This window comes from Lynx canadensis, chromosome B3 (assembly GCF_007474595.2).
Source record: "Lynx canadensis isolate LIC74 chromosome B3, mLynCan4.pri.v2, whole genome shotgun sequence".
Taxonomy (NCBI): domain Eukaryota; kingdom Metazoa; phylum Chordata; class Mammalia; order Carnivora; family Felidae; genus Lynx; species Lynx canadensis.
Genome location: NC_044308.2, coordinates 121,033,471 through 121,047,298, shown reverse-complemented (window position 1 = coordinate 121,047,298; position 13,828 = coordinate 121,033,471). Strand labels below are relative to the sequence as shown.

The following is a 13,828-nucleotide window of genomic DNA, read 5'->3' as shown; positions in this document are numbered from 1 at the left end:
TTCAGGCTTTCAATTCATAATGTGGTTCATCGGCAGTGTGGAAGGTGCTGGTTAAAGGGAACAGGAGGTTTTAGGCGGTAGAGAACAAAGCATATCCCCAGGCTCAGTATGGAAATAACAGAGACCCAGGACCACCTGAACTGTGAAAGTCCAACTGTAAGAATCATTCTTCTGGGAAATTTTGGTGCGGGGCTAGGAAAGGCCCGGGATCAAGGGTCCAACGTACAAGGAGTCACTTTCTAAGTTCCTGAAATGGCAAAGACAGAAGTGAAAAGTGGCTTGAAGGATCAATCGAAGCAGAGTAAAGACTTGTGGGAGAATATTTTAGACATAAGCTAGATGCAGTAAAAGGAATGGCCACGCAGCATTAATGATAAAAATCAAGGCCATTAGTAAAAAATAAGAAAGAAATCTTTACAAGGGAAGCACACGAGGACCCAGAAAATGGATAAGGACACTTAGTGCTCCGAGGTCTCCTTATTTAGCAAGCCTCCAAATGTAATATTTTAAATTAATAGAATATGATGGGGGGGGGGGAGAGAACAGAAACAGACAGTAGAATAGTTAAGTAAGCAGTAGTCGTGGCAGTTGGGAAATAGTGTCCCTCCTTAAAGGTGTTTTCAGTGGGTTGGTTTTCAGGGAGGCTCAATTTATATATTGTGAAAGGTTTTCCAATTCACACCATGGAGGCATGAGGGGGACACAATGAGGGGGGCACAGAGGGTAGAAACTGAGGCCATTAAGAGAATCAGCCAGGCCTGCGGCATTGTTTTGAAACAGCGAAGTCCATACTGGGTTGGGGGCCTGGCATTGAGGACATTCAAAGGCATGTTGGGTGACTCCTGTCGAGGCCTGCCCGGGGAATGGGGACACCAGTCCCTGCCAGAGAGCCTAACTCTGGAGGGGAAACCACCAGGCAAGAGTAGCAATGCAAGATGATCACTGCCCAGGTGGGGCACAGGAGAAGGTTCAGGATCGGGAAGAGGTCAGCTAGTCCGCCCATTCACTTTATCAGCAAAGAAAACAGAGCAGAGAGACATCAAGTGGCTCGTATGAAGTTATCAGGCAGTGTCAGAGCTAGGCGAGAACGGGGGCCTTCTGGAAGTTCATCTAAAGGCTTGCTCAATGTGCTGCCATAAAAATCAGTTTTGTTTCCGTAAACAGTTTGGTAGCCTCCACAACAGTGTCCAGCTGCATCAGTAGAGTGTCATTTTCAAGGTAATATTTCTGATATTTTTAGCAATTAGAGTCCACAGCCTTCATTATAATGCATCCACTTGCCTTACCCCTCTCCCATTCCCCCACACAAATTCATTCCCCCAAATAAATGGGGAAAGAAAGCAAGACGAGCCCAAGGAAGCCCAAGCAAACGTGTGTGCTTGGCAAACGGGTATAGAGAACACACGCTAATAAGCACGTAGCCCTCCTCTCCTGGAGTTGCTGTCTCTCATTCTCATGCATGTCTATGTCTGATTCCTAGGCAATACATAGAATCTCTGCATGTTTTAAAACTTCATATAAATGCTACAGTCCTGCCTCTAGAATCTTTCTGAATTCCCTTCCCTTGTCAATGTTGCTGACTGTTCCAAATCCACCAAGACTGCTCATTAGATTAACGGTTGATTCTGCTTTGAAATTTCTATCACTAAGCGCAGAAATCTGGTGTGAAAATTCTGCATGAGAAAGATGCTACCACCAATATTTCTGTGCCCAAGAGTAAAGCCTGAAACTTACAGGGACTAATATCCATCTCGTTGATCTTCTCCCCTGGGCTAAAAAGTGGTGCTTGGTTCCCACTGGTTTCCAAAGAAGCAATAGCAGATGGGCATCTGAAGACAGAATTAACTCAAGAGTCATTACATGAGGGTGTTCTCAGTTGAGTGCCCTGGAGTAAACAGTAATTACATGTTCCTTCCAGATGACTCTCAGCCCGAGATGGGGAAGGAAGAGAGTCATGGATGGCTGACCACGATACCCTTAACGTACACGTGTGCACAAAAACACAGGCTGGCCACAAGTCTGGATTAGGAATTTCCCCCTAAGAGTGATGTTGGTTCTACAAGTCCCTTGAAATATACGAATCAGACCACCTTGGTGGAAATTATCCTTACCTACTCCCATTCTTCTCTCCTCGGTAAGTATTCCCTAAGACGTACCATCAACTAAGGGCAAATAAGCCATCCTTGCTTAGTCACACTGTACGAGGAGGAGGAATTAGCCCCGGGCAGAAAATACACTCCAGTGACTCTGCACCACTTGCAGGCGCACGAGACCATCTGCACCATTTCCAGCTTTCCTGCCTGGACTGTGCTGGGCCATGGAGAGCACATTTCCCTGAGGGCTGAAAGGCTTGGTCAGACCTCTCCAGACCCCAGGCCGGCGCTGGGAAGACGCTCACTTGGGCCCGGGATATGAGAGAATTGTGGAGACCAGGGCGTGTCTCTGAACCACCTCTAGAGTAGCACTTTCTGCCGTATCTATAAGCCGTCCAGGGGGAGGAACGTAGCGACTTTGAAATTTCCCTCTCCTTGGCCTTTTTGGCATGGGTCCTAGAAAATGATCCAACAGCCGAAATGCCACCATCATCCCAGCAACGGCTCTGAGAGCTTATCACCTAGGAGCCACTGCTCCAAGGGCCTCTGTGTGGGTCGTCTTTAATCTACACAACTCCACGGAGGAGATGCTCTCATTATGCCCATTATACAGATGAGGAAGTCGGGTGTGGAGTGGAGAGGCTGGGAAACTTGCTCAAGGTCACAGCTAGGACAAGGTGGATGTGAGTCCAGTGTGGCTCTAAAGCCTGTGTGGTCACCACATGAACCACTTTGTGGAGATCACCCAAAGGGGAATAAGTTAATCTAAGACTGGTAAGCACTTCCCATGTTAAAGGAATGTTGATGCTCTGACTCGTATTTTAGCTTCACACCCATCTTGTGAGGCACTCAGAGCACGTTTCCACCCCCTTTCCCATGGGTGAAGAAACAAAGGCAGGGAGGGGTGAGCTACATGCAGAGGCCGCCGTGACTCGGAACCCTCTTCCAGGTCCCAAGCATGCTTCCCTCTCCAGAGGCTGCCAAAGGACTTTGAGCAAACCCTGAGGAGCAGGTGCCCTGGTACGGGGCTTCTCCAGACGTGTGGAAGCCTAGATGCAACTTCGGCGGCGGAGGATTGTGGGGGCAGAATATTAGGACCGCAGAGGCATGAAACAATGGTCTGTACAAATGAAAAACAAAATGCAGAATTTACAGGTTGTTTTTGAACCAGTAGGCCTGGCCAGTTTTCTGCTCACGGCCCAGGCATCCTTATAGAGGAGGAGCTGAGGAGCAAAAACAAATTGAGGACAATGATAATAGGAATTGAGTGAGGACGGTAAAGGCATGAAGCCAGAGAAAAGGCTTGGACCCATGGCCTTGCAGTAAAGGGACACAGGCGGGCTGACCTGTGGTTATCAGTTAAGTTAGGAGCACACTGTATCTCTCCATTGTGAGCAACAGTTCTAAATATCAACTTCTAGAGGGGTGCCTGGGTGGCTTATTCGGGTTAAGCGCCCAACTTCGGCTCAGGTCACGATCTCACGGTCTGTGAGTTCAAGCCCCGCATCGAGCCCCACACCGCCCAGAGCCTGCTTGGGATTCTCTCCCTCTCCCTCTCTCTCCCTGCCCTTCCCTCTCCCCCATTCAGGCTCTCTCTCAAAATGAATAAACTTAAAAAAAAAATGTCAACTTTTAGAATGGGAGGGCCTAAGAGACCTCCTCCAATCCACCATTTTATGATCAGGGAACTGAGGCCCTGACAGCATGTGCACTTTAATTATCGCTGCTGGCTGGGCCACCTGGCCCCAGCCTCTATCCATGGCACTTGACTGTCCCTCTGTCCATAGATGCTGCAGGTGCAAGTGGCCTTCAACGTTTGAGCTCCCCCCTACTGACTTTGTCTTTTAACTTGTTATGTCAAAATACTTCTAGCTTTGCAAGGAGTTGCCCCTCCCCGGCTCACTTGTACACACACAAAGCCCTAATGTAACTGCAGATATACATGGGGTGACAGGTCAGTTTTGAGGCCGACTGAGGAGCAAACAATCTATGACATTTCTTTCTCAGATCTTATCCTACCCCATCACTTCCCTGAGTCCACACACACATACACACACACACACGCACACACATACACGCACACACACACAGACACACACAAGCACACACACCACACACCACACACGGCCTAATCAGCAATAATTTCACTCCTGAACATTGCTGGAAAGATCACTAAGCCAAGCTAATCCAATCGTCTCAGCCAGCCACCAGTCCCCCAGAGATGCCTAGACTTTTCATTGCTATCACTTAACCCTCAGCAGCCTGAGTTTTTATCCACTGCCTTCCAAAAGAGAGCAGAAATACTGTTCTGGGGAGACTCCGGGACCTAAGACGATGTTCCTATCTTGCCACCTTTCAAAAGCCTTGTCCTGTGCTAATGGAAGCAGACACTCTGGAACGCTTCAGAAGGAAGGTCTCCCTCTTACACGTGCTACCCGGGACAGCGTGGTTTAAAGCAGGAAGGGAACAACAGCTCCATGGAGTGTCAGCAGTCAGAGGAGGCAGGCAGGTACAGCCCAGAAGGGGAGAGGAGAGGGCATGACAAGTGAGGGAAACAGTCACAGGAGAGATACCAGTTTAGCAATTAAATTTGACATCGGCCTTAGACAAAGCTTCTTTACAGACAGAAATAAAATTCCTAGGAAGGTTTGTGCACATCTAAATAAAAGACACTCCTTTTTTTTTTTTTTTTTTTCCCAGACAGAGGAACACGAAAGCAGGAGGGACAGAGGGGAGAGGGCCCAGGGCTAAGACCACGATCAATGGGTCACAGGCTGATGTAGTTAAGGCAGCTGGACATTCATGACTTCCAATCACTCCCTCCCAGGATTAAGGGATCAGAGGTGCCCCCTCGAGAGAAGGGACTCCAAGCAACTCACTTTACATGTGTTGATGGAACACACACTATGTGCCAGGCACTATACCAGGCACGGTTGGAAATCAAAGGTGAATAGTGAGGAGGCAAAGGGGAGGCAGGATGATTCAGGGTTTAGTAGTGGTACCCCCAAATCTAGGAGGGAGAGCAGAGAGGGGGCAGCGAGGACAATATGGGCACTTCGTAAGTTTGGGTGGCATGAGGATTCACATTCTAGATCCTGCTTCAGTCAGGAAATAGAGGCTTATCTGGGGAAAGAACAGGAGTAGGGCTTATTGCCTGGCCAGCAGAGGAGGGCCCTACACAGAGACACAGAGGGAGTGTTGAGGACGCTGGGACCAGGGCATCCCATGAGAGGACACCTCTCAGGAACTGTGGTGAGGCCCTCTTGGCTTGTGGATTCACTTGTCAAGCGATCATGTTGAGAGAGAGGACAGAGCAGCACCTGCCTCCCTGAGAACACAGCCTGGCTTTACAAGCCTGGCTTGGCCTGCTCTGTAGGTAGAGCCCAAACTTCCCCCCTGCAAATGTACGGTGGAGAGCAGTGGGGCAGGAGTGGCCTGGGGACCCTAAGAACAAAACTGCTTGTGGGATGTGAGCAAGGGCCAGGAGAGCTGACCAAACTCTGTATGGAGCAGAAAAGAATTGGGGCTTTCTCTCTCACTTAGGACTGCTATCCAAAGCCTGGTTCCCAACCTCTGCTCTCCCGCAGTAGTTTAAAAGCCCTAAGCTCTTTTTAAATTGGGGGGGTGGGTGTCCTGATAGGCCCTGACCTCTGGTTTCCTAATGGAATAGCTCATTGGACAATGAGGATAGAAGTCTCACTGCTCCAGGATTCTGCTCGCCAATATTCAGGAAAATAGCCTGTTACAAATGCAATGTTTGTATTCCCTCAAAATTTGTATGTTGAAGCTCTAATGTCTAGTGTGATGGTATTAGGAGGTGGGGCATTTGGGAGGGAATTAGGTTTAGATGAAGTCATGAGGGTGGGGCCCCCAAGATGGGATTAGTGCCCTTCTACAAAGAGGAAGAGGCCAACGCTCTTGCTCTCTCCTCCATGTAAAGAGGCAATGAGAATATGGCCATCAACACATGAAGAAGAGGGACCTCACCGAAGCAAGTCATCCCAGCACCTTGATCTTGGACTTCCAGGCTCCAGAACCAGGAGAAGTAAACTTCTGTTGTTGAAAGTCACCTGGCCTGTGGTAGTTTGTCATAGCAGCCCAAGCTGATTAGGACATAGCTCCTTAGAGGGAGGCATGGGAGCCTGTCTTTAGCGGCGTGGCATGATGTGTACAGAAGAGACAGCTCCATGCTGAGCAGTAAAAGTGCTACCACGTACTGGGGAAAGGGCTTCCACTTTACGTGCATTTCATCTTCCCAACAACCCTGTGAGGTAGGCTCTATGATTATGCCCAGTTAGCAGAGGGGAAAACAGGCCTTCAGGGTTAATTAGCTCAAGTCTCAGAGCTGAGAAGAGGTGGTGCCAGGATTCAAGCCCCGGGGCCTACTAAGAGTACGTGTCATGTGCCATCCACGAGAGGCACCTGGTAGAGAACAGGCAGGAATGATCAATGATGAGCTGGACGTACAAAGGGGAGTGAAATGTTGTCCCTGCCCTTGGGCAGAATCTGGTGCAATGAGGGGGACCCAAAAACAATCACACCCTAGGGATGAATGCGACGCTGGTGGGAGATCTGTTGGGGGCTCCAAAAAGTGGGGGAGGCCACCCACACGAGGAAGGCTTCATGGCAAAGCTGATGTGGATGTGCTATAAATGTAATGAAAGAGGACTCACGGGCCACTGAGCATGAAGCATTAAGAGAAAGAATAATGCTCAGAGAGGGGGCAAGAAGCCAGAGGTTTCCACTGATAGCAAGTCGGCTGTCTGGAGCCTCTGTTCATCTCATGAAGCAGGAAAACAGGCCCAAGTGAAAGGACTAGAAATTGCCCACTTCGTCAGTGGCAGAAAAGCAAGGCAAGTGTCCACAGAGCATTCAGAATCCTCTTGTATCGGGATTCCTGCCTTTCCTTCCCAAGCAGGAGACCACACTCTAGGAGAGTCAGGCATGTTTGGCAGCCATATGGCTCTGACTTTCCCCTCTCCTCTACTGTACCCTAGAGAATGAGGGGAGAGAGCGGCCAGAAAAGCGTTGTGGAGAACTTAAGACTCCTGACCTCAGCTTTGCCTTGACATTGCTTGACCTTGGCCAGGTTGCTCTTTGCCTTCTCTGGCCGAAGATCAGAAAGATCTCAACTTGCTTTCTCCTTGGACACAGGGAACCAGATGGGCTTGGAGGTCCTTGTATCTAGACAGCAGGGCAGGGGGGACCAGGGATGTGGACCCACTCACAGAGCAAAGGGGAAAAGAGGGGCTGGTAGAGATGTGAATTGGCTCAGGAGGGGAGACAGCCCACAGCATTTCAGCCACAGGACTTGAAGGTGGGGGGGCGGTTGAGAATCCTCTCCACCTGCTCCACGAGACAGCATGGGAACTCTCAGTTGCTGGAAATGAGCCATACTCCGTCTCCATGTTCTCACCTCTGGACCAGAGGAGGAGAATTGATTTGGGGAGTGGGAGGCACGCATTCCCCTCCAGACCCTGGTGAACCGACCATGAGCCACCAGGATTCGTGTCTGCTGTGCGCAAGGGACTTTTTTTCTGAACGCACCAGCTGACTCTGGCTTCAGAGCGCCCCTGCCACAGTTTCCATTCTTGCTTTGTGGACCGATTCATCTCTCTGTTCCCCATCTTCCACTTTGCTGAAAGTTGTTACAGCAGCCTAAAATGCTGATGGCTTAACTGGTTTAATTTTTTTTTTTTTCCCCAGCAGCCCTGAGGGGTTTTAAACTCTTCCTCCTGCAGAAACCCTGCTTTTGGAGTTGAATGTTTAAACTCTCACTGGGAGACTCATAAATATTCGGAGTCACTCCTCTCCCTCTCTGTTTGATTAGGAAATGAGGCCTTTAACTCAATGTAATCCCCAAGCCATTAACAAAAAAGCCCTCAACAGCTCTACTATAGAATTTCACTCTTAAACCGCTGAGGATTGAATTAGATTAACATAACTACCCACAATCTGAGTTTATTTCTGTGCCAGATAGAAATGTGTTTTTCAGGAAGGCGAGAAGGGGGAGGAAGAGAGGAGGGAGGGAGGGAGGGAGAGAGAGAGAGAGAGAGCAGGAGGGTAATGAAATGTAAAAATAGAGATAAGAAAAAGATGGACAGATACACTGTAGAAATGAAGTGATGGGGAGAAAGAGCAGTGCATGGTCTTTGGTTTAAAAATCCTGCCAGCTGCCATCTTTTATTTACGGGGTATTTGGAGAGGCCTCCGCTATGTGAAATTGTTTGAATTAGGGGAGCGCTTTCCAGGTATTTGTGATTCCTTCTTCCTGGAGATTGATGGTCCTGCACCTGAGTCTGCTGCATTCCAAAGCACCTGTTCATTGGCCCCACTGTCCCCAATTTGGGAGGAGGTCGGCTGGGTTTCCATGTGCTCAGGGGAGGCAGGGGGCACTCATAAAACAACAGTTCATGCACACGGGCGACTGCATGCTCACATTCAGAGAAATAAAACAACGACAAGGATGGAATGGGTTAGATTCTGCAGACATGAAGTCGCAGACAGCCCCGTGACCAATTGCATTTAAGAAATCAGTGTGAAAAAAAAAATGAGTTTGACGGGAGCTCGGTCCACATAAAATTAATCGTTACTGAAGCAGAAACTAAGTAATCAGAAGCTGCCTTAGGCAAATGCATTGAAGTTTCCCCCAACTGCCTCTCCAGAAATAAGCCCAAAGGGAAAAACCGCATCCTGAACTTGAGAGTGAAAGCTAGGCCCTCCATCCCACTGCCAAACAAAGCCCCATCCTCCTCCCACCCCCCCACCCCCCACTAAAAGCATCCACAAGTAGCCAAAAGAAGGAGTGGTTCTTGCCTAAATGTTCCAACAAACATTTTCTCTCCACTCTTCATGCTCAGAGAACATAGCACTTGTTCAGAGATGAGGGGCTCTCTCCTACTGCATTTAATCCTGGGCCAGCAGGCTTCGGGGTGCGTGTTGAGGCGGGGAGAGAATGGCGTGCTCTCGCATTCAAAGATTAAAAAATGTCACACTTTCTCTAAAAAGCCTTTGAGATCCGCAAGTCCTCAGCTAGAAGTTCAGTTTTTGCGAACAGCTGACTGCTGCAATTTCTGAACACAGTGTCTTTCTCACTGGACTCATCTGAGCTTTCCTTAACAATAACCCACCGACTCTCACTTCAGCATTATCGTGGGGGACCTTAGCAGGGTATGTTCAGCAAAGTGGAGTCCTTGGAATAGAAAAAAATAATATTGCCACATAGAGAGTACATCCAACTCCTGTTTTTTTATTGTTTTCTTGATTTCTTGGGCTTTACCTTCCACACTAAGTTTTAAATAGTGACACTCCCCCCCCAAGAGCCCCCCATTTTATACCAAACTCCTTATTCTGAATTTTTCCACCCATACGTGTGTTCTTACTACCTGAACGCGTGAAGTTGACCCTCTAACTTCTTGTTCCTTCCTGATCCCCCACTCTCGCCTCCAAAATAATAATGAATGGATTAAAGACATTAGTAACCCTAAATAAAATAGTCGAAAGTAAAGAACCCAAAGAAAAGTTTTAGAAAGGTCAGAAGTAAAACAAGATCAAGTGGTCTCTCTAAACATACGTGTCTATATACTTGACTTTTGCCAACTTAGATTTGTTGTTAAAACCATTTATTTTTAATCAAAAATAATCCAGGACCCATCTGTTTTGCTTAATGTTTTTAAATTGTTGAAAGGATTATTATTTTTTGGTTAGGATACTGTTTTCCCAAACAAATCAAGAAGTAGTCCTTAGCAATACAGTATGGTAACCATTGTTTTTAGTAAACAGAAACCCAGAAACTTTAAAAGTGCATATAATATACATTAAACATCATCACATTCCTCCCCCCACCAAATTTAGGGCTACTATTCCTTTGTAAATAATATATGGCAAACTTCCCCAAGTGCAGGATTTTTAGTTAATAATCTGCATTATCCAAAATCTAAAGTCCCCAATTTTCGACAGGAAGCTTGTGGTGTGTGGGCCCTGTGGATTCCTGACAATGTCTGGGGGACTGTCACCCCTGGGAGCCACTGATGTGCTCCCAGAGCTTGCACCCCGATTGTCTAAAGCAAGCAGGGCTCTGACAAGAGTCATGATACTAAGTTTCTCCCTTTTCGGGAAGGATGCAGAGCAAAATGCATCCACAGCCACACCTGGCTTCCTCCTTCCCCAGACTCCTCCTCCCCACCCCCACCAAGTTCCCCTTTCAGGGTGAAGGAAAGCCACCAAACGTGTGAGCTAACAAAAGCCTGTAAGGCAAGACAAATCATCCGCTCTCATCTCGACTCCTCAAAGCAAACTCACTCCGTGGAGCAAAATAAATAAATAAAAAGAAAGAAAGAAGAAAGAAAAAAAAGTCATTTTCCTTTCAGCTGCTATTGAAAAGCTGGTCCCTGGGACCGCCCTGGGTCCCCCCCCCCCTCCCCGAAGCCCCCGGAGCCCTCCATCATCACCTGTCCTGTGTGAACTAGCTCTTTCTCTGTAACCTTCTCAGCTCACCCAACGCCGGAGCTGCCAGCAAATAAAAGTTTTCACGCTGGGAGACATAACCACCCCGCCGAGCCGCATGTAAACTTTCCCTTGCCCTTTTGATTTACTTACTTTTTCTCAGCGAAAACAAATAAAAATAAAAGGGAACCTACGGATTCCGAATGAGTTTGGGTAGCCGGCCCACCCAGCCGTTCCGGTCCCTCTGACCTTCCCGTGACAGTCTGCGAGAGGGGACATTTTCCGCCGCCCCCCCCCGCCCCCCCCAAGCCACGGCCACGGCCAGGCAGAGATGCTTTCCAGTGCCGAAAACCAGGAAGAAAGAGCAGGCACTGGGAGATATTTTTATCCATAAAAAGAGAGACAGAGAGAGAAGGAGAGAGAAGGAGAGAGAGAAGGGGGGTGTGGGGGAAAGGACAGGATGCCCGGGTAGCGCAGGGCAGAGAGAAGGGAGAAGTTCCCGTACTCACATGCTTGGGGCCGGGCGGAGGACAGGGGCTGGCGGGGAGCGGTCTACCCCTCAGGTGTTTCCACTTGCTGATGACTCGGTGCTCAGCTCCTCCGGCACAGCTGACAGTCCCCTGTCTGTGTCTCTTTGTGACTAAGGACACAGTACTCCCAACCTATAATAGATCCCGACTCCGTGATTGATATAACAGGCAGCTGACAAAAAAAAAAAAAAAAAAAAAAAAAAAAATCCCACAACCATAACCAGGTCTTAAACAAAACAGCAAAAAGCTCTGGGCTTTCAACTTCACCGAGCCCCATGCGGACTCCACAGCCACACGGACCGGCGCTGGAAAGCTGGGAAGAAAAATCTACAGTAAAAGGGCGGCGGAAATGGGGGAGGACACACCAAAGGGGGCAAGTGTAAAAGTTCCTTCTCTAGGGGTGGAGCGGTCACTTGGGGTGGGGGGGGGGAGCCGATGAGTGACGGTGGGCAGGGAGAGCAAGGGGAGGAGCCGGTGGGAGGTCTCGACCCTCTGAAGGAGAGGCCCCATCCCCAGCCCTGGGCCCTATCAGGGCCCAAGTCAAAGTCCAGACTTGGGAGATGTCGTCAGTGCAAGTGCTTTCCACGAAAGTTTCCATTCTTGCTGCCAGATCAGGAGGAAAGGAGGGAACAGAGTTTTCCTAGCTCAGGGGCTAGACTGGCTTCTTGGGGGACCCGGGGGCTCCTGGAGTGTGAGGGAAGATGTGCTGGAGAGGGGTTAGGACAGAGTCAGGAGTCACCTGGGCCTAGTTGGCACATTATAGATTGCAGCACATAATAGGTTTTTAAAAGGCCAGGGGACCACATTCCTGACTGAAGAATTGCCCAAGGTTGAAAGGCCTTGGGGATGTTGTTGTCTCTACTTTTTCCAGAAAGACTTCCTAGAAGAACAAATTTGTTTGAAAAAGTTTCCCCTTGGGGAACCCTCTTGCACTCTTGGTGGAAATGCAAACTGGTGCAGCCGCTCTGGAAAATGGTATGCAGGTTCCTCAAAAAATTAAAAATAGAACTTCCCTATGACCCAGCGATAGCACTGCTAGGAATTTGCCCAAGGGATACAGGGGTGCTGATGCATAGGGGCACATGGACCCCAAAGTTTACAGCAGCACTTTCAACAATAGCCAAATTATGGAAAGAGCTTAAATGTCCATCAACTGACGAATGGATAAAGAAGATGTGGTTTATACCTACAATGGAATACTACTTGGCAATGAGAAAGAATAAAATCATGCCATTTGCAGCAACATGGATAGAACTGGAGGGTATTATGCTAGTGAAATAAGTCAGTCAGCGAAAGACAGATATCATATGTTTTCACTCATATGTGGATCTTGAGAAACTTAACAGAAGACCATGGGGGAAAGGAAGGGGAAAAAATAGTTACAGAGAGGGAGGGAGGCAAATCATAAGAGACTCTTAAATACAGAGAACAAACTGAGGGTGATGGGGGGTGCGGAGAGGGGAAAATGGCTGATGGGCATTGAGGAGGGCTCTTGTTGGGATGAGCACTGGGTGTTGTATGTGAGCCAATTTGACAATAAATTATATTTAAAAAAAAAGAGGAGGTGAAAAATTACCCATATTAAAAACATTGAAAATAAGCATCATTAATAAAACACCATTAAATGATGAAAAAAAAAAAAAAGAAAAAGAAAAAGTTTCTCCTTGGGGAAATGGACCCCACTCTTTGAGATACAGAAGGACCTCTTAAGAAACAAAGTTCTGCAAAAGTCCCGTAAAGGTGGGATGGCCTCCCTGGGGCAGGCCAGTCCAACTCGGAGAGCGGGGCCACTGAAGCAAAGTTTCCAGAAGACAGAAGAGTTACAGAGAAATGACAGAAGTGTGAGCCATCCAACAATTAACCAGGTGAGCTCGTGATCACCTGGGGACTCCCATCCTGCCACACAAGGGTCACCCGCCTGGATGATCTGCTTACTTGGGTACACTGATGTAGGTGAAATTTCAGGTGAGATTCCCCTTCTGGAGAGATCATGAGACAGGCCCCTTGCTGGTGTGGTAAGGAATAAGCACTTTATAATCCTTTTTTTTTTTTTTTAACGTTTATTCATTTTTAGAGACAGAGTGTGAGCAGGGGAGGGGCAGAGAGAGAGTGAGACACAGAATCCAGAATCTGAAGCAGGCTTCAGGCTCTGAGCTGTCAGCACAGAGCCGATGCGGGGGCTCTAACTCAACAGTCCGTGAGATCATGACCTGAGCCGAAGTCAGACGCCCAACCCATAACTGAGCCACTCCAGGTGCCCCACTTTATAATCCTTGAAACTTCCTGATCCCCATTAAAAAAAAAATGAAGCTAAATATCCTCTTCACATGAGATCTGATCCTTTACTCTCCAGGTTAACAGATACTGAGGACGGGCAGTACTCAAACTATTGAAGTAAAAGCCCATTTAATATTGTAGGACCTCAATCATTCCCACGAGTAGCCTGCCATCGGAAGATAAGCTCCAAGAGGGTTAAGACCGTGTGTTTGTCTTAGTCACCACTGTTCTCCAGTGCTGCCATGACACCTGACATAAGACCTTCCTGAGTATGGACTGACTGAATGAATGAATGAGTGCATGAATGTATGATGCCTAAGATACCCACCACTTAAGTTACTCCTTTGGACTAAGACACTCTCTCTAGAATGTCTGTTTTATGGGAGTGTCCTTAGGAAGGTAAAGTATTGGAGCTGGGACCTCAGCCAGCTGTGGTCTGACTGACTTCATTTACCCATAATTTCATCTGAGAACCACTGTGCT

The 13,828-nt window shown here is 48.1% G+C and overlaps 1 protein-coding gene across 1 annotated transcript in view; it reads right to left on the bottom strand.

Annotated features, from left to right (window-relative positions):
• Positions 1-11,355, bottom strand: part of ESRRB (estrogen related receptor beta) — a 173,384-nt gene extending 162,029 nt beyond the window's left edge. The window contains exon 1 of the mRNA XM_030319636.1: positions 11,048-11,355. Within this exon, the coding sequence (XP_030175496.1) occupies positions 11,048-11,049 (2 nt within the window). The 5' untranslated portion in view covers positions 11,050-11,355. The remainder of the gene's footprint in view (positions 1-11,047) is intronic.
• Positions 11,356-13,828: the final 2,473 nt, after the last annotated feature.